Here is a 26,762-nt window from a genome sequence, read left to right on the forward strand (position 1 = left end):
GATCCCTTTCTCCCAAAACAAGGTTCAGATTCAAAGTTGGGAAAAATCCGTCCATCCAACAACGCTACATCCCCATGGTTCCTAGTACTATGCCATCTTCTGCGAGGCGAAATGGTGCAGGACAGCTGGGGGCAAACGGAAAGCTGCTGTAGTCATTCGTATTCCATGAGGAAAACCAGAGGGCAAGCAATGCAGTGCCAAACCGAGTAAACAGGACAGAGTGCTCTGGCAGAGAAGTCAGATCCACACAAGAGAGGAGAAAATTTTCCCCTCCTCGCCTTTTCCTGCAGGTACGGGCAGGTAGGAGAAAATGCGTCAGCAGTGCTGCTCTCTGTAGTCAGCGCTATAGGACTCACCGTCAAGGAGAAACTGGGTGGAGAGAGGGAGTGGGGAACGAAGTCCGAGAGAGTGAGAGAGAGAATGGGAGGTCCCTCATTCAGAGCGGGGGGAGGAGAGGGGAGGGTGATATATGTTCTGCGGTGCTCTGTCGCTCCAGCCTGATTCAGTTGCAGGGAAAGACGGTTAAGTGACACAGCCAGAATAGCAAAGCACGGGGGGAAACAAATGTAGCAGGGGGGAGGAGAAAGAGAAAATACTGCACATGTGGTCACAGCATCTCCATTCAGAAGAGACAGAGAAAGCTGGAGAGAGAGAGTGAGGATGACAGAGTGTGATACAGTCAGACAGGAATGAGCACAAGTGCACGATCATGTTTAAGACAAAGCTATAAATAGATGGATTTGACATGCATGACGGAGACGAGTGAAAGGACAGGTGTGCCTCTGTGTAGTGTATTCTCATCAACCAGTTTGTCAGCACAATGGAGCCAAAAGCAAAAATCACAAAAGGCAAATGAATATTTGTTTAAATCTCGCTCAGTCAGACTCATGCAAACACAGCAGACTAGAAAATACGCCTAACTTCCTGACACATGCTGTCAACTTAGAGGGATTTCTGCCCTAAATAAAGCCACAGTGGGCGCCTCCAGAAGCACTCCAGAGAGTTAACCTCAGAGCAAACTGGGACAGAGGGGCTCATAAAAGCTCAATGGCTGTCCACACATGCCCCCTACAGGTAATCTGATTAATGTTTCTTTGAAGTGCTGTGTTAAAAGGCAAGTGTGCTGTAAGGTTCTCAGTTTTCAAGAGCACACAAACTGACCGCTCTCATGTACTCCTTGGTCTCAAAATGGCTGCCTCTTACTGGGTATTTTGACTTTTTAGGGTAAATGAAACAGAATGAAAAACCGTAACTCCTTTATCTGTTGAATATTCAACATCTGCAGGTTTGGATGGTTAAACAAATTTGATACCGCATAGCTGCAAAGTAGTAATAAAAATAGTCATATCCCTTTACCTCGTTTATAATTTCAACAATAATCTATCATCGCAACTTAATTATCAAGTTGACATCTCCAAATTACTTTTGAAACAATTGAACAGTTGATAAATTGATCAGTCAATTCACAGAAAACTAACAGATTCAGTCAATTGTTGTATTATATTATTATATTATATTACAGCATGGACTGTGGGAAAAAGAGATGCAACATTTTACTGAATAATCAATTAGTTGTACACTATTAAATTCATCACCAATAAGACAATTTACACTTGCATGATTAATAAAATATATAAAATTAAAAATAACTTATAAACAGATAAATAAGTGGCTACAGCATGACACCATCAGTGTTTAGATTGGCTTAGTTACGCCAGTTTCCCCTTGCAGGATTGTTTAAGTACATTAAGTGTTTAAAGAATATGTGTGTGTATGTATATATATTTACATTTAAGCCATTAGTTTGAGTAATTTCTTAAGAATAGAAATGTAAATTGGCTGATTCCCGCTTCTTCAATGTTACAATGTCCTAGTTCCTCTACTCCTCTAATGACAAACTATCTTTGGGCTGTGGACAGAACAAGACATTTGAAGACATCGTGTTGGGCTTTGGGGAACACATTTGTTTTCACTATTTTCTGACATTTTAAAAGACTGGACAGAATCGACAGAAAATGAAAATAACTGTTAGTTGCAGACGGAGTGGGAAATAATATTATTTTTTAGATAAAACACACTGATTAATAAAAAAATCTATCAGCTAAATAAATGACAAAAATAGCCATCTCTGCAGAACTACTCCAAACAAATTGCTTCTAAATCACAACAATACGTCCACACTTGTTTTCTGAATAATCTGTAATCAGACACAGCTTGGCTGGCAATATCCCCACTATAAAGAAGCAATTATCAAAACAAAATGTATTACCGCTCCCTTATTTTCTGAAATTTCCTACTCCTAATACTAAACATCATCTACTGGGAAGTGACTCACTGCTGCTCATCACTTCCCCTCTTATGACCTCACCAGCCTGCGCACAGACTCCGAGCCAGAAAGCCAACCAGCAACTACAGGGAGGAGATGAAACAGGATGCAGCCGAAGCACGCACAGTCTTCTGTGTAAAGTAACTACTTACTGTACATGCAGCATCCTATCGAACAACATTCACACCTTACAAAGACACATCTGTAATAAGAAAGGTTCGCTGTCACTTACCCAGAGGCAGTAAGGAGTAAGACAGCATGACCACACGTACAGCACAGCTCTCAGCACGGTGCCCATCTCTGCTCTGCCGCACTCACCGGCCTCAGACCCTCACACACGCTTACAACAGTGATGTCACCACACTACTATTATCTCATCTCCGTGAGTATGAGGGTGCTTCCGCCGGTCAGTAAAATTTATGGAAAGTAATCATATCTGAAATCTGCTAACTCCGCCAGATTTTGGCTTTAAATATCATTTTCCCAGCCAGATTAATAAATAATGTTGCACTCAAGTGGATTTTTGTGGGCCTATGCAGTTGAAATCATTTAAACCGGACATGCCACTGTGTTTAAAGCGTATTATTTGTGATGCTGCTTTATTAATATTCTGCTAACAATCTGGTTACATCACATGAATCTTGGCACGTTTATATCCCATTGTACTGATTAAAATGATAACATGTTGAGTTCCTGAGGTATCACTGAATCTGCTGAGACAATTAAAACAACATAAAATTAATCAGAAATCATTCTGATAATTGAATTGTGTATTTTCAGCTTAACATTTTGTTGCTTTTTTGTTTTAAGTGATAACACGCTGAATATCTTTGGGTTATGAGACAAAATGACTAATAAGACGCAGGGATGTCACGTCATATCACTGCTAACATTAACCACAGTATGTAAAATATGTAATGACAGTATCAAATTATTAATACACATATGGCAATATTGTAATTAATCCAGTGCCAGAAACTATCTGGTTGACAACAGAGGAAAAATAAATTATCAAAACAATTACAATATTCAATTTCCCATTAAATTATAATTGTCTTTAGTAGTTTTCAACATGAATGGAAAACATCTCTAATGCAGTGAATTCTGTGCAATGTTTACTGAGCTGTTATAACATCTGTAATATGGCGCACTTCTCTGAACAGTGTGACTGATTAATCTATTTTAATTAGCTCTACTAATGCCACCTCTGCAGTACAGTACTTTCAACAGCTCTTTTTTTTAAAACACAGGCACTGCAATTGGTAACAAGGAGTAGCTAAGACAACAGAGTGGGTGCCACCACAAACTGAAACACAACCACTAGATGGTAGTAGTGACCTTGAACTCATGGTGACTTAATCTGAGCTCCGTATCACAGCAGTGTGCAACTGTACGACACAACACATTGTACTTTTGGGTTCATAGTGCAGGCCCGTCAACGTGAGCCTACAATTACAGTCTCAATGACAAAGAGCAAACTGAACCCAACCCTACACAGGTGATAAATGCTTGAATGCCATGGTACGTGTGTGTATGTGATGTGCAAAGCTGCCGATGCCTGGGAGCAGACACATTTTTGTTTACACTCTTTCAAATAAAATTAAAAAAAAAAAAACAAAACATGTGAACTATGAGGTTTAAAGTTAAGAATAGCAGTTGTAACTGATCAGCATGAAGTTACACAATCACATAAATATTACGTGTCTGCTTGGGTGCAGGACACATGATCATTACGGCTCATTTCACTTCAGAGGTTCCCTGAGCTGTGCTGACAGGTTTCTGACAAATGAGCAGTGAGAACATGTACATATTAACCATTTGTCTAATCCAATCCTGAATTACAGGCCTGAGAAGGTGTTTGGACACCACTTGCCTAGAATATGATGTGGGTTGGGCGGAGGTGAGTGTAGGGAGGGCCATGCCTTCAACATTAGTCATGAGCTCTTCACCAATGAGTACAGCAGCAACTAACTTCAGTCAACTAACTGCATTCCACTGCTGGCTGTCTTCAGTGTACGAGACACACATACAGCTTAAACATGCATAGCATTGCTCACACTCAAGCATGCACAGATTTCCCTCCCTGTCTCCGAGGAGCTCTCAGAGAAACCGTCCAAAAGAAAACAGTGATTTATAATAAAGGGCTCTGAGCCAGTCGTCTAACTGACGCAATGACTTGAGCAGCAGTTTTAAATCTCACTGAGTTACAGCTACAGTTTTGCTGAGACTGAGCTGCAGCCTGACTCACCCAGCTGTGACGGTCCCGCTCTCGGTGGGCGCTGCGGCTTCTCATCCTGGAAAGGCTTACTTCCACAGCACTGCTTGAAGGTGCTGATCGCCGCGACACACTCCGAGACCGCATCCTGTTCAATTCCTGACAATGTAAAGGGATCAAAGTGAGCGTCTCATCTGTACGACCGCTTACATGTAGTATCTCAGTACCATGTTAGATAGAGCATTGTCAATCTGTGAGGGACATTCACATAGAACATGGTAATTTTGACTTTAGGTTTGCTTGATAACAATGGGTCATATGTTAATCAATAAGAAGATTCTTAGTTAACCAAGTTTTCATTGCAGGAAAAAAAAACAAACTCTCCAGGCAGAGGGGACTATCAGTCTCAGACTGGCATTGTCGTTTAATGCAGATTCCTGCATTAGCAGTTGATTATGTCAGGCATTAAATCTTAATTGCAGGATCCTTTCTGGAGGGTAAAGGACAACTCCAAAATATGACAAACTGCAAACTCTGTAGGCAAACATTCCCCAGCCTCTATCATGGCTTATCATCTGAACCATGTAATTACTCTAATGTTAACCACTTAGCACAGCCGCTCACGCTAGTGTTAGAGAGCCTGGATAAATACATGCTTTCTAGCAAAACGTCCAGACAGTGTCCTTGCTGGATAGAATTCTGATTTTGCAGGTGTTGCAGCAGCTCGCTTTGTAAGTGCGCTTGTAAAATATAAACATTTTAATGGGAAATAATTACAGTTTTGTATTTTTCTGTAAAGTAGCACTGTGTTAACAAAGTTACCTATAACATTCCTTTTCAGCCCTGGAACTCAAACTATTTTAGTATTCCTCCCCCCATAACTATCAAAAGACTTAATGAGTATCATAAATGTGCAACAAGTGGTTCACTAGGAGAAGCTCTGATCAGGGGCAGCCCTACATATTTTGTGACTTTATTAGGTGATAATTTGTTGCTTTGTAACAGAGTGTAACTGCAATTGAACACATATTTTTCACTGGTCACATATTCATTGCACACAACACTGGAATAACAGGGAGAGGCACAGGATATGTGCACGGACACTCTTCAACTTGATCAAACAGACACATTCATCCCTGAATGAGCAGAGGAACGGCTAGCTAATCGTGAGTCAGCATAGGTAAATAGACTTTTGCTTTACAATAATCTTACAACATGAGATTTTTTAAAATACTGTAAATATAATATAAAAATCAACTATTCCTTTGGTATCTTGCAGACACAAAAAACCTACAGATAGCATTAACTAACCATGTAAGAGAAGTAGCAATGCTGAATTAATAGAAGCACTTGTCTGTAATTTTAACTGCATGCTGATGACGGTGATAAACCCTAGTACAGTTCCTAGTTAATTAGGAACTGAGAACTGTTTCAGTTACCTGTTAACTCAATACTGAGCTGAAGAGAGACTATAATGTTGCCATTATTTCCTCTAGCAAAACCAATAAAAGCCAGTTCACTCGACTGAAATAATGGCACCTGTGTACATGATTTGGACTGTATACATGGTTTTCACTGGGTTTAATTTTGGGAGCCTAGAAAACTACGAATATAACAGTTAAGAAAATAATCATATGGCCTTTTCAATTTTATATGTTTACCTTAGTCTATACTTACAGATACATATGGGAATAGATTGTTATGTAACAAAATAACCTGCTTTTTTACCCTTTCCATCTTAAATTCTACAAAAAAAATTAAATCCTCAACCTCTTTAAAAAACTACAACTACAACGTGCCCATTTTCCACAAGGGCATAAATGATTAACTAGCGTCCCTGATAGTATTTCCTGGATCTGTCTCACTCACCTGGGATCCCTGTGATCTCCGGTGGCTCTGGGTCTGTCCCCTGTTGTCTGGAGGCTGTGGCTCTCTGGGAAACCAGATCTGCTCTGCAGTAGTGCTGTTCGAGAGTCCACCGGCAGGGTTCCCGGCTTTGGCCTCTGCCCCATGAAAAGGGGTCATATTGAATGGATCATCCACCACAGCGGACCTGTGTCTCTGTGGAGACGGGAGCCGTTCCTCCTGCCTGAGGAGGAGCTGTTCTAGGCTGAGTTTGTTGGCATTTTTTCTGGGTTCAGTCACAGGTGTGTCTACAGACATCTCAACAGGCCGCAGCTCCCATGGGTCCATAGAAGATGTTGTCCATATTGGGCTTGAGAAACCCACTGATGTCTGCGCTGGTACGTTCCAGCTAACATCTCTTTCAGGTGTGGGCTGTAACCTTGTCCCAAGCTCAGCATCTAATCCCTGAACATTCGACAGAGGAAACAAGTCTTTACTAGGAGTGAGCTGAGCTTGAGATGTGAAGGAGTCGATGTCAAGAATGGCGGGTTTGTAAGGCTCCTTCCAGCGTGTCGCAGCATCGCTACGATGAGAAGGAGCCTTAGATATCGGGTCACTTCTGAGCACAGAGTCCAGATCAACAACTTTAGGCCTCAGAGATGATGCCTCCAACCGCAGCCTCTCCTGCTCCTCTTTCTTCTGCTTCTCTTTCAGTCTCTGCCTCTCTGCTTCTTGTTGTTTGGCTATGTGTCTCATCTTCTCAGCCTCTTCCCTTTTCTCTGCCTCCTCCCTTTCCATCTTCTCCTTCAGCCTGCGTCTCTCAAGCTCCTGAATTTGTTGTCTGTCCCTCTGCTTTTCAAATTCCAAGAGCTGCCTTCTCTCCATCTCTTTCATTCTCTCTAAATCCTCCTTCCGCTGTCTCTCCTTCTCCTGTTCTTGTTGTCTCAGCCTCTGGTTTTCTAATTCCTGTCTCTCAATGTCAAGTTTTCTCTGTCTCTCCCTCTCTAAATCTCTCTGCCGCTGTTTCTCTAGCTCCCTCTGCTTTTCCCTCTCAATCTCTTTCTGACGCTCCTTCTCCAACTCCCTTTGTCTTTCTCTCTCTTTATCAAGCTCTTTTATTCTTAACATTTCCTGTTCTAATGCCATTTGTTTTATCTTCTCCACCTGTTCCCTCTCCAGCCTCTCTCTAAGTCTCTGCTTTTCAAGCTCCATGAGCTGCTGCCTCTCCTTTTCTATCTGCTTCTGTTTTTGAAACTCAGCGAGCTGTTGTCTCTCCAGCTCTTTCATTCTCTCCAGCTCCTCCATTCTCTGTTTCTCCTTTTGGAGTTCCAGGAGGCGTCTTTCCTTGTCCAGCTCCCTCTGCCTCTCCTCTTCCCTCTGTCTTTGCCTTTCCTTTTCACGCTGTCTCTCCATTTCCTGCAGTTTATGTTTTTCAATCTCTCTCTGTCTCTCAAGTTCTCTGCGTTTTTCTCTTTCAAATTGTTTTTCGAGTTCTTTTTGTTTCTCCCTCTCCAATTCTTGCAATTTCTGTTTCTCGAGGTCAATCTGTTTCTGTTTCTCGAGCTCAATCTGTTTCTGTTTCTCAAGTTCTATCTGTTTCTGTTTCTCGAGCTCAATCTGTTTCTGTTTCTCGAGCTCAATCTGTTTTTGCCTTTCCAGTGCACGCTGTTTCTTCTCCCTTTCAAGTTCTTTCTGTTTCTCCCTCTCCAATTCTTGCAATCTCTTTTTCTCAAGCTCAGCCTGTTTCTGCCTTTCCAGTGCACGCTGTTTTTCCTCAAATTCTTGCTTCTCCTTTTCAAACGCTTTCTGTCGCTGCCTTTCAAACTCTCTTTGCATCTCCCTTTCCTTCATTCGTGCAAATTCTAAATGTGCTTGTTTCTCTATTTCCAGCTGCTTTTGTTTTTCCCTTTCCAGCTCTTTCAATTTTGCTTTCTGTCTTTCTGTCTCCTTTTTGAGTTCTCTTTTCTTTCCAGCTTCGATCATTTCATCTTTTGCCTGTCTGTCCGATGCTGATCGGATCTCTTTGGGTGACATGTGGCTCCTCATCATCAGCTCCTCAACTTGATCTTGAGGGCTTTTTCCAAAAGCTTCATCTAATGGTGTATTCCTCCTCATTGGAAGAACCTTCCCTTGCGAGCTGCCCAGAGCTGACCTCACAGAAAAATCATCAAAGGGCACAGTCATGTCCACAGTGCTTGTACTTGCATGTCCAGGAGACACTGGCTCCTGTATTTGCCCAGTCAAAGCAAAGTAGGTTGCCCTGGGTTTTGGCTGTTCTTCTGTCTGCAGCATTTTCAAACGTTTAGGGGCTGCAGCCACTTCATCCTGCTCTGCCACTCCCTGCCTGTCTTTGTCTTTATCTAAATCCACTTTTCCTTCCCTTTGTGATTCCTTTAGCATCCCTTTGTCTAAACCTGCTTCCTGGTCAAGATTTGATGCGGTCCACTTCTGCAAACCTCCTACTCTCAGATATCGTGGCTGCCGTTCTGGCGTCACTGTCGAAGCTGGTTGTCCCTGTGCCGGACCAGCCCTCTCTGCCGCTGGCCTGCTCCCCTCTGAGCGTCTGGAGCGGAGTGTCATGGCCTTGTCCTCCCACAGAGCCGATGGGACGCTCTCACTCACTGCCCGATTCTCTTCGACTGCCTGCACTGTGTCAAAGGCATGTAACACCCGCAGAGGACTTGACGGAGATAGAGGCTCTTTGTAGGTGGCGGTGACCAGAGTTCCCTCATCCTCCATATCTGCTCTCTGAAACGACGGGCTGCTGAGTGAATCCTTGGCATTGTTGCCCTCATCCATCACCAGCACACTGTGTTTCTCCACAACATTTTCAAACAAGGATGCTCGCACAGTCTGTACTTCAACACCAGGGCCACCTGCCTTGCAAGTGGTGCCAAATGTCTGTCCTGCCTCAGGCTCTTCAGGTGTGGAGGCCTTTTTAAGCTGCTCTTGGGAATCTTTTAAATCCGAAAATGTCTTGTGGTCATCAGGAGTGATAGCTGAATCTTCAGCCTGAGAAAATAAGGAGACATACTGAGTATTCACAGCAATAACAGCTTTGTTGCAACTAAATCTCTATTGTTTTTTACTAAAATGTTATCACCATTTTTTACACTACGCATTTGTTACAGATTAAATCATCTGACAGAAATAAAAGCTTTAAAAAACAACTATGAACGGAAGCACGTTTTACTAATATAAAACCAGAGAGTAGAGCAAATGTGACTTGACAGCAGAACAGGAAAAATACAACACAACAAAGGAGCTCAAATGATTGACTGAACAACTGTCAGCACACAAACGGAATCCCCTTCTCCTATGTTGGCCTCATAACAGTGGGTGTGGTGCCGAGGTGGTAATCAAAGCCTCTCTGTATTGACCTTTTCTCAGTGATCTCTTCTCTGCATGTTTCATAACTGGCAGCCACTGGGGATGATAAATGCTTCAGGTGTCTTGAGTTTCACAGTTTTGTACATCTATGGTAGCAATTCTTTCTACTCCAATGCCCCATTTTCTCGATGGAAATTTCCTTCTGAATGCAGATAGGCTTTGGTCCACTGAAAATGTGAGCACTCTTTAAGGTGCATTTCAAAATGTTTTAAAGTGTAGCTAGACTAGCAGATACAGACACAAAAAGCAGACTGTTTTTGTTATGTACCTTGAATTTCATTTTGGCAAGGGATGACAAGAAACACACTGAAATGAGACTCCGTTTAGAGAATAGTTGTACTTTTCCAAGCACTAAGCTTTAACACAGCTTCTCATTGTTATGCTCATTTGCCTGCTAAACACAGGCTGAACCCAACAGAAACCAGTTCCTACAAAGCTTAGTCCCTCTCTTACCCTCCTCTGAGGATCTTTGCTGATCTCATGGCGGTCTGCTGCCTCAGTGAGGGAAACAAGGTCTGGTGACCTCTCGGATGAAAACCTGATGAACATACATCACACAAGACAAAAGCCATGCATGACAATGGAACTCCTGGACAAAGACACAAAACAAAAGCAAAACCAAGGAAACTTTAAAAGCAGTTCTTACCTTGTAGTTAGGTCAAGGGGCAGAGGGCGGGGCTTCAGTGCAGGTTTTAGGACAGGGCTCTGAGTTGGCGTTGTATCTTCTGTTAGCTGCTTGATGAGCCGTTTAACACCCACTGGTGATTCTGTATCAGGAACCGGCTGCACTGGAGAGTGAGGATCTGACCCTTGGCCTGCAGCACCTGGCCCAGGAAAGGATGACGAATCGAAGAGAAGACTGATTCGCGACTTGATGCTGACCCCACGCTTATCCTCATCAGTCTCTTTTACAGCTATTTCTTCTGTCTTTTTGTTGCTTTGGTCTGGGAGGGCAGGATCAGCAACACCATCAGTTCTTTGTGGTGAGGTACTCTTGGGGTTTTTATCTTGCTCTCTGTTCTGTGGCAGTGCCTTCTCCTCTGGAGTGTTCTCTTTAGTATCTGTTTTAGGACTTTTACGGTGCAGTGAAAGACCAATAGACTCAAACTTGGATGTGAGATCAGCTGAAAGGGGTCGTCTCGCAGCCCAGCGAGGAGCCGAAACTGGTGTTTCAGATTTAGTTGGACTGCCAGGAAAAATGGCTGAAACGGGTCTGGGCCTGGAGCCTCTGGGCTGGGGTCGCAGTGGCACAGAAACTTCAGGCAGAGCTTTTTCTTTTGCTTCTTCCTCCTGCCCTACCTGAACGAGAAAACCCATGGACTTAGCTCTGGTAATGGAGGTTCCACCTTTACTCTGTGCTGTGTGGCCCTTCTCATCTTCTTTTTTAGTGGTTCCAGACCACTCTGCAGATGGAAGTTTTTTAAGACTCTTGGAATAGGCCAAGCTTGAGGCAGCAGGTTTCTGCCTCTCTGCTGGCACAGAGGCAGTGGGTTTGCTGGGATCTCCAGGGTCGAGTGGAGGCGCTGGTTTAAATGCATGGACTGTTGGCTTGGTTGTTTGTCCAGTGTTGACCTTATTAGATGTTTTAAAGGAGGTAGGGGCAGGACGATTGGGGTTGGTTGATACTGGCCTGGGTTTGCTGGTGGTAACTGATTGCTGTGGTGGTTTTGGACTGCTTGGAAGCTCAGGTTTGTATCCAGCAAGACGAGTGGACTCTGGTCTGGGTTTGGTTTGAGGCTTAGGGGCAAGAATGGGTTTAATAGTGGGGTTTTTCTCCACAGAAAAAGGCTTGGGAGTGAGTCGGGGCTTGGGGCCTGGGACAGGTTTGTTAGGTTCTGGTGTGATGATATGTGACTGATTGATAGATGGGATCTCGATAAGGCTCTTATTGCTGGAGTCAGTCAGAGGACTCAGATGAAGTCGTCCTCCTGCCACTGGCCTCCCTACCTCCCCTGTTTGAACCTCCACCTGAGCAGCCATCCTTTGTTACAGCACCTTTTTTCAAGTATAAAGAAAAAAACACAATCTGAGTATAACAAATTATTTATTTTACTGTTAAAATACTAAACAACAGCACTACTTCACACAAATCAAACTCATAAATAGCCTCAAAACTCACTCACTCTATCTAGCCATTATGGACTTTGTCTTGGGAGTGTCACAATTGTAAGCCTTCGTAGGAAAGATATTTATAAAAGTTTATTGATGACACTGGCACGTTAGAGTGCACGTGTGGATTAATAAACATGATGTGTAATATTAAGTGAATGGCTGTTTTTGTCATCCATATTCACATTAATATGCTTTTCCTTTTATAACTGTAGTAGCTACCAGTTTGTGCAAAATACTGAATTAACAATTCACTTGCCAAAACCCCCTCTAATAGAGTGGGTTATTTTTGGCTTATTTTTGTTTGTGGCGTAAACATTTGGAATAATTTTCAATAAAATCAAGGCATTAAAGGCAGCAAGAGAACACTTTTAATTTTTCATAGCTGAAGAATCACTGGTGGACCAGATAAGTTCAGGTCCATTAAACTTGCATTACAACATGAGCCTGCATCAATTGTAGGCACAGTAATCATTTATGGTATTATTTACACACATTCTTTTTCTGCAATAACATATGAAAATATCGTACACAAAAAAGGCCTATTGTTTAAGCACCAGCTGTGTTGGCAGGGAGCTTAAGATACGAGACATTATTTGATTGCATATTAAAATGTGTTTCCTGTATTTTTACATAGACTATATTTGTTTAGCTACAGAAGTCCTTTCGTAAATATCTTAATGTTGGTTGCACTCAGCTTTGTTACAAATGAAAGTACAACATAAGTACCTTGTCTTTACAAACAGTATTATTTAGCCTAACATGTTGTACATACTTTAGTGCAGTGTAGCCTGGAGTGAATGCAATTACTGCTTTTACTGAAAAAATTTACCTTAACCTGTTAAGACCCGCACTCTTGCTTGATGTGCATTTTTTATTTTTCTTTGCTATTTGATCAGATCAAATAGCAAAGAAAAATAAAAAAAATTTAAAAATATAAAGAAAATATAAAATGTATTTAAAAAATATTCTGTAAAAACCAACAATAATAAAATAATAAGAATAAAAACGAATAATAAAAATAAAATAGCAAAGAAGAATAAAAAATAACAAATATTAATAAAATGAAAAAATATTTTAAAAATATTTTTAAATACCAATATAATAATAATAATAATAATAATAATAATAACAATAATAATAATAATAAATAACTACTGTGGTAATATAGCATAAAATGTGTCTACGCATGTGGATGCCAGGTCTGAAGAGGTTAAACCTTATCAATTTCTTGTTTGTAATATATCAAAGTATTTGGTAAAAAGTGCTTCCCTTGAATGACTAGTGTAGCAGTAATCATGACTGCATACCTTTAAGGTGGATCCTGAGACAAGGAGGGGCAGGACAACTGCACAATGTCATTGTATTCTTTGTCATGCTGTAACACAGGCATGCTAGTCTTTGACAGTGAATGGGGGATTTCACTGCAAACTCACACCGGACTGCCATTAAAGACCTAGCTCCACCCCTAATAAACCTTTTATGACTATTATCCAACAGTTTCTTCAATCTAAAGTAGGCATAGTGATGAATATCTGATAGCTAGAGATCAACGAACTCTGCTCTTTTGACACTCTGTGATGATAATCATGTTTATCTGATGTTTCTGTAGTGATAATGAAGACAGAAAACTACTCAAGCACTTCTGTGTTAGCCCTTTAAGAGGCTCTTTCTTCACATCTGATAATGCTTTCCACATGTTGCTGTCGAGTTATTTCACTGCACAGACCAGCAAGTTCTTTTGGAACTGCTGCTGCAGCAAAAAACAAACCAAAAAACCCAAAAAACAGCATATCCTACCTGACCAGATGTCAACCGTCTGCTGTCGAGCTCAGGCTGTTGTTGTAACCAGACCGTGATGTCATATCACACAGGAGGAAGGCATTGGAGAAGCCTGAGGGTAACACACTTTGCGTCAATAAAGCACACAAGCTATTCATATGTCAAGAAAGACATGCTTCAGGCTACAGCAGAGAAATCACAGCAGAGCAACAGAGGGGCTGTCCCAAAGCTTCTTCGCTGTGCTGTTCTCACGCCTTCGTACAAGTGGCAAGTAGATGGTAGTGTTTACACTGACACAGACTTGAGTAAACACAGTCACACCCATACATTTGAGCTGATGGGATATTGGTCCACACGTAAAAAAAAAAAAAACAAAATACACAAGAAAAGTCATTAACTCTGTTCTGCTATATGTTTATCTTTCCCTGTTCCTATATTTGCATTATGTCCTACATCACTCCTCATGCGCCATCACTCTCACACAGCTTACTACGTCTATGTAAATTCAATCTGTGAACGTTGGAACTATAAATGCTGCAAACGCTGCAGCCGTCATTTATGTATGAGGCATGTGTTATTAACAAGCCTAAACCTGTTCTGTGCATCTCATTTTACGCAACAACTGATAAGTGCTAACTTCCCCACGGTCAATTAAGTTATTTTATTCCATGCATCAACAAAAACAAATACAGAAAATGGAAATCCAAGGAAACAGAACGATGCTGAACAAACACAGACTGGCTTGTGCTTGGCTAAGGGAGACTGAAAAGTTGAAAACTTGAACTTTAGATGTTGACAGGAAACGCCTTCGCCAAGATGGAATGCTAAACATTCGCTGTGATGGTGGGTCAAGCAGCACAGCAGGGATTAGGAAAGTGTCTGCCTTATATAGGCTCAGGCATACGAGGGAATATCCTACACAAGACTCATTACTGAGAGAACAACAGTTAAGAAGTCAGACATGTGCATTACTTCTAGCATGCTGCATAAGAATGTTGATTATTCAATACATTTGGCAGGTATCTTTAGGAGGATCTGGCAACAGACATATCTCTTTCATTTCTAGCAGGAAGCACATAGAGGAGAGTGGGGCATAGGGTAACCCAGTAAATTGTTTGTTATGTTTTGGCCCTGATTCGTTCTCGTGAAAGATATCAAGACATTAACCTTGTTCAGCAGGTTATGCAAAGAAAACTTTCCTCCACAGACAATACACAACTGCATGTCATCTAATCTGCTGACATCTACGAGAAGTAGTTTGGTCACTCTCAAATGAGTTCCCACATTGTGCAAAACAAAGCTTTAAGTTACAATCTACAAACAGTGCAACATCTACAGCTTAAGTTGCCTGCTGTCATTTAAGAGATTAGCCTGTCTGTGATATTCATCAGTATTATTGGACAGATTTAAGACTATCTTGCAATCAGAAAGTAGTCCAAGTGCAATTAAATCTGACTGTAAATCTGTCAATGCACCACAACTAACCACAAAGTTAGATTTAATGAGTACCTGTCAGATGCTTACATACCCCCTATCTCCCTCCCCTCCCCACACTAAAGATCACATTTACAGCATATGTAGATTATGAATTAAGAGATGTTTACACTGATACTGATCGGTAGTGATTCATTTTAACATAAATCACATTACACCAGAGGCTGCTTTTGGTGATTTTCCATCTTCGCTGCCGTCGCTCCGGTGTTTGCAACAAGTGCTACCTCTTCCTCATGCCCTGCCTGCTCACCTACACCACCTCGTATCGTGGACGGTATCCGCTCCAATGAAAGAAGAAAAAAAAAAAGACAGCCTGCACACAACAGGAGGGCATAATTGCACGAAAACTGTACACAAGTACTGAATGCAGAGTTGAAGATGTCTGATAATTCACGCACACTTAAAATGAGAGGAACGATAAACGCATCAACAGCTTGCTGGCTAGCAGCCGTAAGCTAACAACTCAAGAACTCGCAAAATGGAAACACTGACTGGACCTGGATGTTTGATCCGAACTGGAGACAACTTACCGAAAGATAAAGTCAGCGGTCCCTCTCCTCTCGTCGAAACAACTTTAAAACGCGATATTATCCAGCCAAGTTAGCGGGGTGAATACGAGTCGTGACAACTGGTTAATAGAGAGGCTAGCGGAGCGGCTAACTTAGCTGGTTTACTTAGCTAGCCAACTGACTGGCTATCCCGTCTCAGGTTGCAGTGTTGTTGACAGGCTCGACTAGACGGCGAACAAGCCGCCTGACTGGTTAGCAGCCGCGGCTCGGTCAAGTTAGACAATACGACGTAGTGCGTCCCCACATCGCCGTAAAAATAAAGCGTAGCAAACCATAAACTACTGCTGTAATATGAAAAGCTGGAGCTTTAATGTGTGTCTAAATACAGACTTAGACTAAGCAGCCAGTTTCTATGTACAGGACTTTTCTGTATGAGTAGCCACCATCAAGCAGTACCAACTCCTACAGAAGTGTCACCTCCTCGACTTCCGTTAAGACTTGGCCTGAATATGTTTAACTTTACACATCTTCAGCTTGATCCGCAACTAAAAATGGGATAATGTGATTGTGCAATTATCATCCCATCCCAGCTTTATTCCTTATAGAAATAATTTTGTTGTTTTCCAGGTAGAAAAAACAAAAACAACAACAAACAAAAACAAAAACACTTTCATACACATAAAAGGAATTCCTACCAGTTTTTTAAAAGTCTATTTGGCTGGAGTCTTTCTGAGTAAACAGATGTCTACCTGGAGTAGTAATATCATTTTAATAATATTTTATTATTTTCTTTCTTTATTTTATATCCTTTTTCACTGTTTGACAATTTGATTTATTTATTTTTGTTTATATATATGTAATCTTTCTTAAATCTTTCATTCGTAAGTAATATGATTGAAAAAGTAGTTTTCAATCAAACCATTCGCTATTTTTGCATTTGTACAAGATCCTTGACAGTTTATAATTGGGTTTCAGCACATGTCATGGCACTGATACTGCTCTCATACAGTTTAAAAATGACATTCACATATATAGCGGTCCAGGGAGTCCAACAATCCCAATTTTATTAGACCCTAGTGCAGCATTTCACACTGTGGATCATGAACTACTCAAGAAAGACGTTCAGGCTCTCAGATCATCTGGAATATATATGAGTATTGGCAATTATGAATCCGAAATACCCCAAATGATGTGTGGAGTCTGCAGTAAATAAAGATCAGTTTTTGAAGCCCTCCTTTCAGTCTCTACATGCTTTCCAGTTTGCAGATCTTCACAGACTTTAGAGTTGCTTATCACAGCTATGTAGTTGGTCTCTGAAGGACTCTGATTGTACAGACGTGCATTGTCCTTGTATGAAGGAAGGAAACAATTACATGCAACAAAACCCCCTTCAACTAAATAAAGACAATGCTAAATTGATTGTTTCTGGAAATCAAGAAGGAAGGTCGGTATTTAGTGCTTACCTTGAGTATCAGGCACAAAAAAACAACACCCAGGTCACTGATGAGGAACTACATTTCAGTAGCCACATTAAAGCTGTAGCTAAATAGTGAGAAAACATGTGTCCATGCAAGCTTTAGCAAAACTTATGCATGCTTTTATCATTTGTTAAAAGGACTACTGTCATGCATTCATCACTGGCCTATTCAATAAGACCATTAGATCTTTGCAACTCATCCAAAAAGCTGCTGCTAGAATATTGACAAACACCATAAAGAGAGAGCACATTATTTGGATTTTTAGTTTCCTGCACTGGCTTCCAGTTTAAGAAAGACTTGAATTTAAGGCCCAACTCTTTGTTTATAAGTCTCTGAGTGGTCTGGGCCCAAAATATATTAGAGATATGTTTGCTGGAGCCTGGTAGGTCTCTCTGATGTGCAGGGATTGGCCAGTTAGTGTTGCCCGGAGTTTAGACCAGATGAGGTGAAATGGTGCTTTGTCATTATTGTATTGGAATTAGGCTGCTCTTGGAACTTAGATTTTCCTCAACTTTAGCCATTTTTAAAGTACTGCTTTTAATTTATCATTTTTCTTTTGACTTATTTTATTATTCACCGTTTCCCCCCTCATGTTTTTTTCTACTGTTTTAGTCAGTCGGTTTAAACTATTCTATATGTGCACTTTATTCAGTTTGCCTCTACTGTTTTGTTTCCTTTTTTTCTACTGTATTTATTTAACCTTATACATGTTTTATTTTACCTTTAGCTCTAGATCCATTTTATTAATCTGTGCATGGTATGATGCCACATAAATTAGAAAACCCACATAATTCATGTAATCTAGTGGCATTATAGGTCTAATTAATATTAGACAATAGCCGGAAACTAAATATTCAGTCAATGTAGAAAACACTGGTTGTGTTGCTAACATAACTTTACAACACAATGGATGGCACGACAGGTGTCAGACTTGTCATGACTGCCCCCGTGTGGAGAGAAGAAAATACTGCATCAATAAAATAGCACCCACCACCCTAATTCAATCAATCCAGGTGTTTGATTTTAACAGACATGAGTTGCAGAAAACAGTCAGTTCTTTGATTGTGCATAAATTGTTTATTCATTATAACAGACTAGTTATGATGACTAGCCTATAAACTTGTTTAAAATTAAAGGTGAATTGAAGATCCCTCAAACAAAATAAATTTCCAATCCACATCTCTCTTGAGTTTCACAGGCATTCGTTAAATGTCAGCAATTATCAAACTTCACACGTTTTCAACACTGAAATAAAACTGGGGGAGTAATGTTAAAAGTCAGTAGACATTCTACACCAGAAAATGAAAGGAGAAACTGAATGAGAAGAAAGCGTGTATTTACGGTTTGAACCAGGCAGAATACATCAGAGTTCTGTTGAATCCACAGAACTAATCTCTCTATACAATACTGTGTTTTCACTTCCTTGGTTTGAGAATCTATGCGTTTGTTGGTGTTGTAATAATACTAGGGCTCTTATCTCCACAATCTGAAAACCTATCCTCTTGAACTTTTACCTGGGATTAACACTGAAAATGTACTGATTTGTTTCCTTCTGAAGATAATGTGTGGGTGCCGAGTATCCTGGAAAAATTCAAGGTGCAACGTACCTGCAGCTGGCTGACTGCTACTCTAGTATAAAGCACCCTCAGATTATCTTGTCCATATTACTCACAGGTTCTAAATGCAAAGCAGGATGAATTTGAAGAAAGCTGGGCACCGTAAAGCAAGGTCTGTAATGCAAACAGGTATTGGGAATTCTTGAAAAGCCTGAAGCACACGTTATATTAGAGTCAGCAGCTTGATATATTCCTTGCTTTACTTAGCATCTGAGTTCAATGTTACCCATAAGGCTTTCAGTGTGTCAAGAGGATGATGTGAAGTTTTGACCTAGTTGTAAAACAACAAAAAAACAGGTAACTGTAACTGATGGGAGGAAATATGAACAGTGGATCAAGTCAATGGAACAATGTCTAAAGCAGCATGAATGTCTGCTACATACTAAAACCTATTTCCATAGCTTGTAGTTCCAAGAAAGATCTGCATGAAGTAAAAACACAAGCAGTGGGAAGATCTTCAGAAACAATATGTTTAAATGAACTTCAGTGTTGTCTACTTTGTGTGAACCATGGATGTGCTGAACAGAAGTTTCTGCTTTTTCTTTTTCTTCTTTCCTCCTTTTTCATCTGAAAGAAAACAAGGCAAAGATAAGTGCAAGTCTGAGGGCAAATAAACTGACTTCACATTACCCTAAGAAAAAACAAACAATCTAACTTGAATCAACTAGCTGCAGGTGACTAAAAGGTTTCAGACCTGGTTCAACCACAGCTTGTGGTGGACAAACTGGTCCACTGTCCAGCTCCAGAAGCGCCTTCTCAAACGCCTGACTGAAGGAGTTCTGAAAGCTGGGCACAGGGACTCGGTCGGACCCATCGCTCTCTCCATCACTGTCTGGTGCTGGGGGAGCGAGCAGCTTATCTGCACGGGGCAAGACAACGCAGAGTTCAGTAAATCTTTGGTGTGTTGTACTGCCTAACAGCTGTAGAAACTGGTTTTACAGGAAATGCACAATAACACACAAACCTGTGATTTCACCAACTCATCAGCATGTGCAACTTGTATCAACAAGCACATGGCCAATAAAAGTACATAGCAATCTACAAATACAGAAATGCATTTCTTTGTGAACCGAATAGATCATTTAACGCAGCGTTTTCTCAGCTTACAGCCAATTGATGAAAGGTTTGGTTTTATAAGACATAACAGATTTTTCTATAGATAACAAGTATGTTTTTTTTTAACTTTTACACCATGATGAGTTTAGTTTCACAAAGCTAGAAACAAAATACAATACCTAAGTCAAATAGAAGACAGTTCAAATATGGGGAAGCAGAAATAAGGTCCATCTGTCCTAGTGAAAGATGAAGCTAATATAAGCCCCTTTCACACAGCCTATTCAAGACAGGACTGTTGTGCCTTCCCTTTGCTGTTTTGTGTACAAGGCATAAGGATGGGATGGGGAGGGGTTGGCAGCATTACTGTTGCGTCTTTAAGTCAGCAGTGGAGGTAATCACAGAGCGGAATTGACGTCTGTGTGAAAGGGTGAGCTATTATGGCAGGCCACGCCAACAGTGTTGGCACTGTTGTGTTACACGTTGCGTCTTTTGTTGCAGAATGCCAGCACATGCGAGAATAGCGTCATGCTTGATTGTTTAGTTCAGTCTGAATGAACAAAGGTGTGCGACAGCAGAATAATAGAGGAATCTTCTTGGCAGCATGATAGCAAGATATCTGTGTGAAAGGGTTTATTAAAAAAATATTTGACAATCACAGTAAAATACAGAGCTGCATTTTGAATCCAAACTGATTTGGATAGCTTGTGCATAGGAAGTTATGTGTATTTAAACAGTTTCTTTCTTTTTCTTTTTTTTTTTTACAGGGTTTGTGTCAAAGAATTCTCAAACTTCAGACTCCAATCAACACAATAATAACTTGAGGTAAAGCTGATGTTTAGATATTTCAAATTAGTGTCCATTTAAAATTCCACAACTGCAGTGTTCCAGGGTAAATGATAACATCCAATTTTCAAATTACTGTGTTGAACCATCACACGGTGTGATGCCATCAGCACTTTACAAGCCACCACAACATCCACAGTCTTCAACTACCTTTCTTTGGAGTGATCCTGGGCCCAGCATCAACTCTGGCTTTTCCATCTCTTAGCATCTATAAAGGACAGTCAGGTTCACACCATGTCAAGTCATGTGATGCATGTCCCTTATGACAAAGGCAGTCTCAATGAATATATATATATATTTTTGTACCATACACACCTGGGCAAAGGACATGCAGTGGGAATCCTCCTCCACACTACCCACAACAGGTGATGACACATTCAGACTTGGAAATCTCATCCCATCTAAAGAAAAAGAAGGAACCAACATAAATGATTATTTTCGCGATGTTCAGATGCTTAACCATAGACCACAGAGACAGACAACTCGTGGAGGAGCTCATCTTACCAGAGGAAGGGCTGCTGCTGAGGGGTGAAGGAGGGGCGAAAGTGAAATCAGGTTGGATTGGGGGACTGCTGCTATAAGGTGGAGAACCAAATGCTGGGAAATGCTGAAGGTTCTCTAGCCCAATATGCACCTCAGGATCTGAAGGGACACATGAGTGCAAATATGTTGTTATGGGATTTAAACTTTTTCTGGAAGTATAACTGCCAAGTGATGCAAAGTCAACAACTGTACTTACATTTACCCTGCTTCTTATTCTCTTCAATTTCAATTCGTTTCTCTCTGCGTTTTTCGTCCCTTGCTTTCTTCTGCCTCAGACGCTTTCTTTTCTCCAAGTCATCTAATAGTTTTAGGAAAATACATCCGAACAACCGTTACCATCTATGAAAAGTTTTTGCTACAATTTTAAATGCCCACCCTGAAAACTGAACTCAAAGTGTTCTAACCTGCAAAGGTGTCCAGAGTCTCTTTGGACAGGATTGGTGGCTGCAGGGCTAACTCACAGATGCTGAACTCGCATGTGAGTGGCAGATGAGCCAAATAACGATGCCGACGACGGATGTCCTGCAATGAAGCCATACAAGAGAATTCAGCCACAATAATAACCCCTTCAGAGTTCAATTAAAAACGGGAGCAGAGTATGTAATGCAAGCTACTGTAGTTTATAACAGCAATTTTGCAGAAAAAAAACTCAGTTGGCTTAAGTGAAAACAACTCTAATAAACAAGATACTAAACAATAATAAACAATAAACAAACACTTCCTTGTTTGCTGACCTCAGTGACTGTGTGTCCCACTATCTCCACCACTCTGGCAGTGATGGAGTCAGGACTGGCCTCCAAACTGCCATATTCACGCACAAGACAGCGCACATTCACAGGATGCATAAACATCTGCTGGCAGTCGTCAGCTGTGAGAGAGAAACATGGGACAGGCAGAGATAAAAGTAATGAGGAAAAGTTTATTAAAACGCAAACATGGGAAAATAAATACCAACAATACATAGAGCCACAACAAATAGGTGTCCTGCACTTTATATTGGTCTGAATCCATAACATCCTGCACCATTTCTCCTTCACTGTCAAAATTTCCAACTTTTATTTATCATTAGAGTAAAATGCAGTCAAAGTTTTTTGATTCGGGGGCACTGGTATATGTGCTACAACACTGCTACAGAGTTGGAATTCTATTTGAGACTTTTTAACACTCAAAATAAACATATTAAAATCAAGGAAATAGCCTCACAAAGGATTTGTCAGGTAGTGGTTTTGTAACCAGGAAGTTTGCATTTGTGTGACAATTTCCTCAAAACATTCTCTCACAGGGAATAAGCTAAAAGTGTAACAACTGAGAAGTAGTATTTTGTTCTTTGGTTTAAAAAGGGATTTCTGAAAGCCCTTTACTTGCTATGGCAGGATTCTGCTGGGCAGAGCAGGTAAGAGACCATGGAATTACTCACCTTGGTAGAAATAATAGTAAGGTCCATGTACCACACTGGCTGAGGGGCGGGCTGCCTCTGCCTGGTTGGCCAGGCCCTCCTCTTCAAGCTGGGGCTCTGGAGCTGCATCCATCATGGCCTCAGGAGGCTCCTCCAGCACACTCTCAAGAATGGCTTCCGGGAAGCCAGGTAGCTCTGCATCTGCATCTTCAGCAAGGTCCTCCACCTCATCATCAAATGCAGAGGAGTACTGCAGCACAGGCTAGGAAAGACAAAAAACAGAGGTGACGATAGGCATAACATCAAAGTAGAACGTATCATCACAGGGAAGCACTTGAACAAAAAATATTTTGCTCAATCTCAAGAGACACAATATTATCAAAAAACAAAACAACAAAAAAAACAAGAGTAAAAGAGGTGTGCGCTTAGATTCACCTTGGCACTGCTGATGTTAGTCACTACTTCCTCCACAGGAGAAGAAGGTTCTTTCAGAGTCAGAGAACTCATGTCCAGACTGTCTGCTTTAACCTTTTGCTGCTTCAGCAGTATTCCCTCTTGCTCCTAAACCACAAAGACAAAGACACAGAGGTAGACAAATGACTAAACTACAGCTTGTGTGGTTTAATCTGTAGTAAAGTAGGTCTATATTTATATTCCATGTTACAGTTTCTATTTCACCAAATGAAAACGCATTTACATTGAATAGCATAGTAAAAAAGGCATTTGCTAGCCATTATCAGTCTTTTTGCAGCATTTCTTTTCATGCCTGCTCCATTCACTACATACTGTCGGTTGCTTTACTTGTAAGTCAAATGAATCTGACTGTTCGGTGCCACAAATAAGCCTGTAGCTTTACTTGTAGAAGACAAAGGGCGCTCTGGATGAAGCAGCCTTGAGCATCCTCTTCCTGGCTAAGCTGAGCCTGAAGGATTGCCTTCTCCTCTGTCATCAGGCTCAGGACCTGCGCCGGGGAGGTCAGCAGCAGCTTGGAGTATGGACTCAAACAAGCATCTAAGAAAGGAGTGATTGAAAACAGAATTTAATTACATAATGTAAAGTAATATATGTTATTATTTAATAGTCTCTATAGTTTAGTATTGTGTATGTACAGTTTGCATAGAAATTAAAAAGTGGAAAATATTTCGCTTGCATTCCTGAGGTGATAAACCAAATTACTGAACATTGTGTATGTAAAATTGGCTATTATTAGTTGCAGTAAGACATATAGATGGCCCAGTCCCTTACCTCCAAAGCGGACAGGCTCCTCCACCTTCACCCACTGAGAACTGGGCATGGCCACCAGAGCCCCCTTTTCCCTCCTCATCAGGCGCATGGTGATTACGTCACCAACCATATACTGCCTGGTCTCCATAGCAACCACACTGCAATCACAGAAGTGACTGTCAGAGCTCTTACTCCTACTTTTACTTCAGAGTTACCCAACATAGCTTTAGTTAGTTCTTATTTACCTCTTGAGGTCAGCGGTGTGCACGGCCTCATAGCAGATGGGGCACTTAGACCAGCTCTTGTCACTAAGAGACAGGTAGTGCAGCATGCACGGCCAACAAAAGATGTGTCCACATCGGGTGATGCGGGCTGCCAAAGGAGGGTAGAGGCAGATTGGGCAAGATGGCACCTCATGGCTATAGATGCGCTGTACACATACAGAGATGGGTTGTTTTTGTGTGTCATTTTTTTTTTAATACACTTTAGTACAGGTAGCAACAAGTTTGCTAACAACAGAACTAGAGTTATTCAAGTGTGGCAACTTTAAAAATTAAAGACATTTTCCCTTAGTGCATGACTGATATTCACCACTTGCTGCACACAATCCCAGTTAACCAGAGTATCTGGATCAGTGAAGTGAGCCTTGTAGTCCTGGTCATCCATCACCACAAACTGGCAACTGAAACACAAAAACACAGAATAACTCCCACATGTTCAGTCTCCCCATTTCATATTACTTAATGTTTGAAGGGCTGCTTACTTGGCCTGCAGAAAAAGCTCCTTGTTGAAGGGCTTGTGCTTGTGGCCCCATTTGTTTCGGCGGCCCCAGCAGGCATGGCCACCATCTCCGATACCACCATTACTTCCACGGGGTTCAAAAGTGAAGTTTAGCAGGTGGTTCAGGCTTATTTTTTTCGGTCCAGCAAATTGAGCCGGGCTAAACTCGGCCCGGCGTGTCTCTGCTACCTGGAGTGGCAAACATGAATGACAATTTATTGCTGTACCTGAAAAGTTTCACAACAAAGAAAATATTTTATCAAAAAAAAAGATGATTACAACCATTAAGAATACTAACCTCCTCACGTCGTCCTCCACCTGCAACTCCATACTGTCGCACTCCACCTCTCTGAGGGGGTCTCTTGTCAAAATTCTTGCTTTTCTGTGAATTGGTGCGGCGAGGGCCTGGGAAACTGTCTGCTTTAGGAAAGGAGGGCTCACGCTTGCGGCTGTAGCGCTTGGAGCCTCCATTGTTTTTACCTTCTGAAATTTAAATGACATGAATTAGGTGCAAGAATACAGACAAACTACCAATAAATATAACATCTTAAATTTGCTGATGACTGATCTGTAATAAACAGCAGGCTATCTGTGGTACCTTGTCTCTTGTACACATGTAAACAAACCTAATTAAACTTCTTGCCACTAGTACAAGGAGTAAAAACAAGACCTTATGTACATTTTACACCATGTGATGGAACTAATGTAATCGCTACAGAAATAACCACTACTTAATTAACATGGCATAGACCAATTTGTGTGCATTTTATGTACTTTTTCTAGCTTCAATGTGGGGTGATCACCACTTAGTGAAGCCAAGAATGACTTAGATATAAAGGAAACATAATTACACTCTACAGAAGTAATGCAAGTGAATTTTAATTCAAGAACAAATAGACAAAGTATGCAATTAATGCATTAATACAAACACCATTGAAAACATTCATAGAGTGATAATAGTGAATTCTTATATGGTAGGTAAATTACACAACTAACTAAAAAATAAACTTTATTCATACAGAAGCTCACAACTTTAAAGAGATTGTTAAAATGTGTTTGCATGTCTCTGCATCCACATATATGACCAAGGTGCTGCACATACACAATGCACTACAAGTACATTGCTGTGTGCACGTATTAGCTGCAGTTCTTGACTGCTAGTGGGTCAAATGTTTTGAAAACGACGTCAGCCTCAGATAAACAGCCTCTGCAGTACTACTAGGCCCCAACAGGCCACAGGGCAAACAGTGTTCAGCTGCAAGTACACACACTGAGTTTCACAACCTTCTGTGCCACTTATGTGCTTTACTGTGGGGTCGTCACCTGTTTTGGGTTTAGATTCGCCTGGTTGTGGGCCTGTGGAGCTGGAACGGGGCGGAACCTTGGTGCTGGTGCTGCTGTTTGGGTTTTTCTCCATGTTTGTCTCCGTGCAGTGAGCGCTGTTGAGGCCGAGCTCCGAGCAGAGAGCCACCGAGCTCTCTAGCATCAAACAGAAAAACAAAAGAGGAAAGCGGGCTGCAGTGAGTGCGGGTCAGGCGACGAAGGCCCTGATTCATTTCTGTCAAACGCGGAGACCCCATCACGGCGACATCTTGACAATAAAACAAACCAAAGAAAAAATAAGAGACACGATTTCGGCGTCTCAAAATATGGAGGCTGTTGGAAGAGAGGACGAAAGCTCGCCACGCGGGGCCAAGACCCCCCGAATTGAAGCTTCTTACACGCTAAGGAAAACAAAATGCCTTTAACAAGGCGTTAAATGTTTTCCAAAAGCTGGAAAACGTAGCAATTTAAAGATTTTAACCAAAAAAATATATCCGCTACAACGAGCTTGCTCTAATGGCGACGGGTCGCCAGATAGGAACCTGAGAGACCCGGATGTTTCTTGTACTGGCTGCCAATCTGTTTAGCACAGAGGCCCAGCTAGGCATCATGGGAAATGTAGTAATAGCAACTTTGTCAAATCAGGATTAAATTTCACAGGCTAAAATTGGGTTTAGTAAAAAATAGCATCCTGTTGACTATTTGCCTTTTGGGCTTGGAGACATGGTATGAGAGTGTACTGAACCAGTGTATTGTTAAAGGTTATGCTGTACCATTTTGTATCAACTGAGTGTACATGTCTGTTCAAATTAAAAAATAACAACAACCATCTA

At 41.2% G+C, this 26,762-nt stretch overlaps 2 protein-coding genes across 2 annotated transcripts in view; both read right to left on the bottom strand.

Moving 5' to 3' along the window:
• si:ch73-138n13.1 (centrosome-associated protein CEP250) overlaps positions 1–15,923 on the bottom strand; it is a 28,499-nt gene extending 12,576 nt beyond the window's left edge. Inside the window, exons 1-6 of the mRNA XM_008297881.1 lie at positions 15,692–15,923; positions 13,686–13,779; positions 10,423–11,771; positions 10,230–10,314; positions 6,411–9,398; positions 4,575–4,700 (exon numbers count right to left, since the gene is read on the bottom strand). Of these exons, the coding sequence (XP_008296103.1) occupies positions 4,575–4,700; positions 6,411–9,398; positions 10,230–10,314; positions 10,423–11,756 (4,533 nt within the window). The 5' untranslated portion in view covers positions 11,757–11,771; positions 13,686–13,779; positions 15,692–15,923. The remainder of the gene's footprint in view (positions 1–4,574; positions 4,701–6,410; positions 9,399–10,229; positions 10,315–10,422; positions 11,772–13,685; positions 13,780–15,691) is intronic.
• A 2,282-nt stretch (positions 15,924–18,205) lies between these two features.
• rnf10 (ring finger protein 10) lies at positions 18,206–26,482 on the bottom strand. Its single transcript, XM_008297883.1, has 17 exons — positions 25,930–26,482; positions 24,905–25,089; positions 24,590–24,795; positions 24,418–24,508; positions 24,072–24,256; positions 23,848–23,984; positions 23,459–23,613; positions 23,038–23,163; positions 22,624–22,864; positions 21,941–22,074; positions 21,611–21,728; positions 21,403–21,504; positions 21,168–21,305; positions 20,979–21,064; positions 20,814–20,871; positions 19,459–19,623; positions 18,206–19,331 (listed from the first exon to the last, which is right to left on the bottom strand). The coding sequence occupies exons 1-17, from the start codon at positions 26,090–26,092 to the stop codon at positions 19,258–19,260; spliced, it is 2,364 nt and encodes a 787-aa protein (XP_008296105.1). The 5' UTR covers positions 26,093–26,482; the 3' UTR covers positions 18,206–19,257.
• Between the last annotated feature and the right edge of the window lie 280 nt (positions 26,483–26,762).

This window comes from Stegastes partitus, unplaced genomic scaffold (genome assembly GCF_000690725.1).
Source record: "Stegastes partitus isolate 25-593 unplaced genomic scaffold, Stegastes_partitus-1.0.2 Scaffold1256, whole genome shotgun sequence".
NCBI classification, from domain to species: Eukaryota; Metazoa; Chordata; class Actinopteri; family Pomacentridae; genus Stegastes; species Stegastes partitus.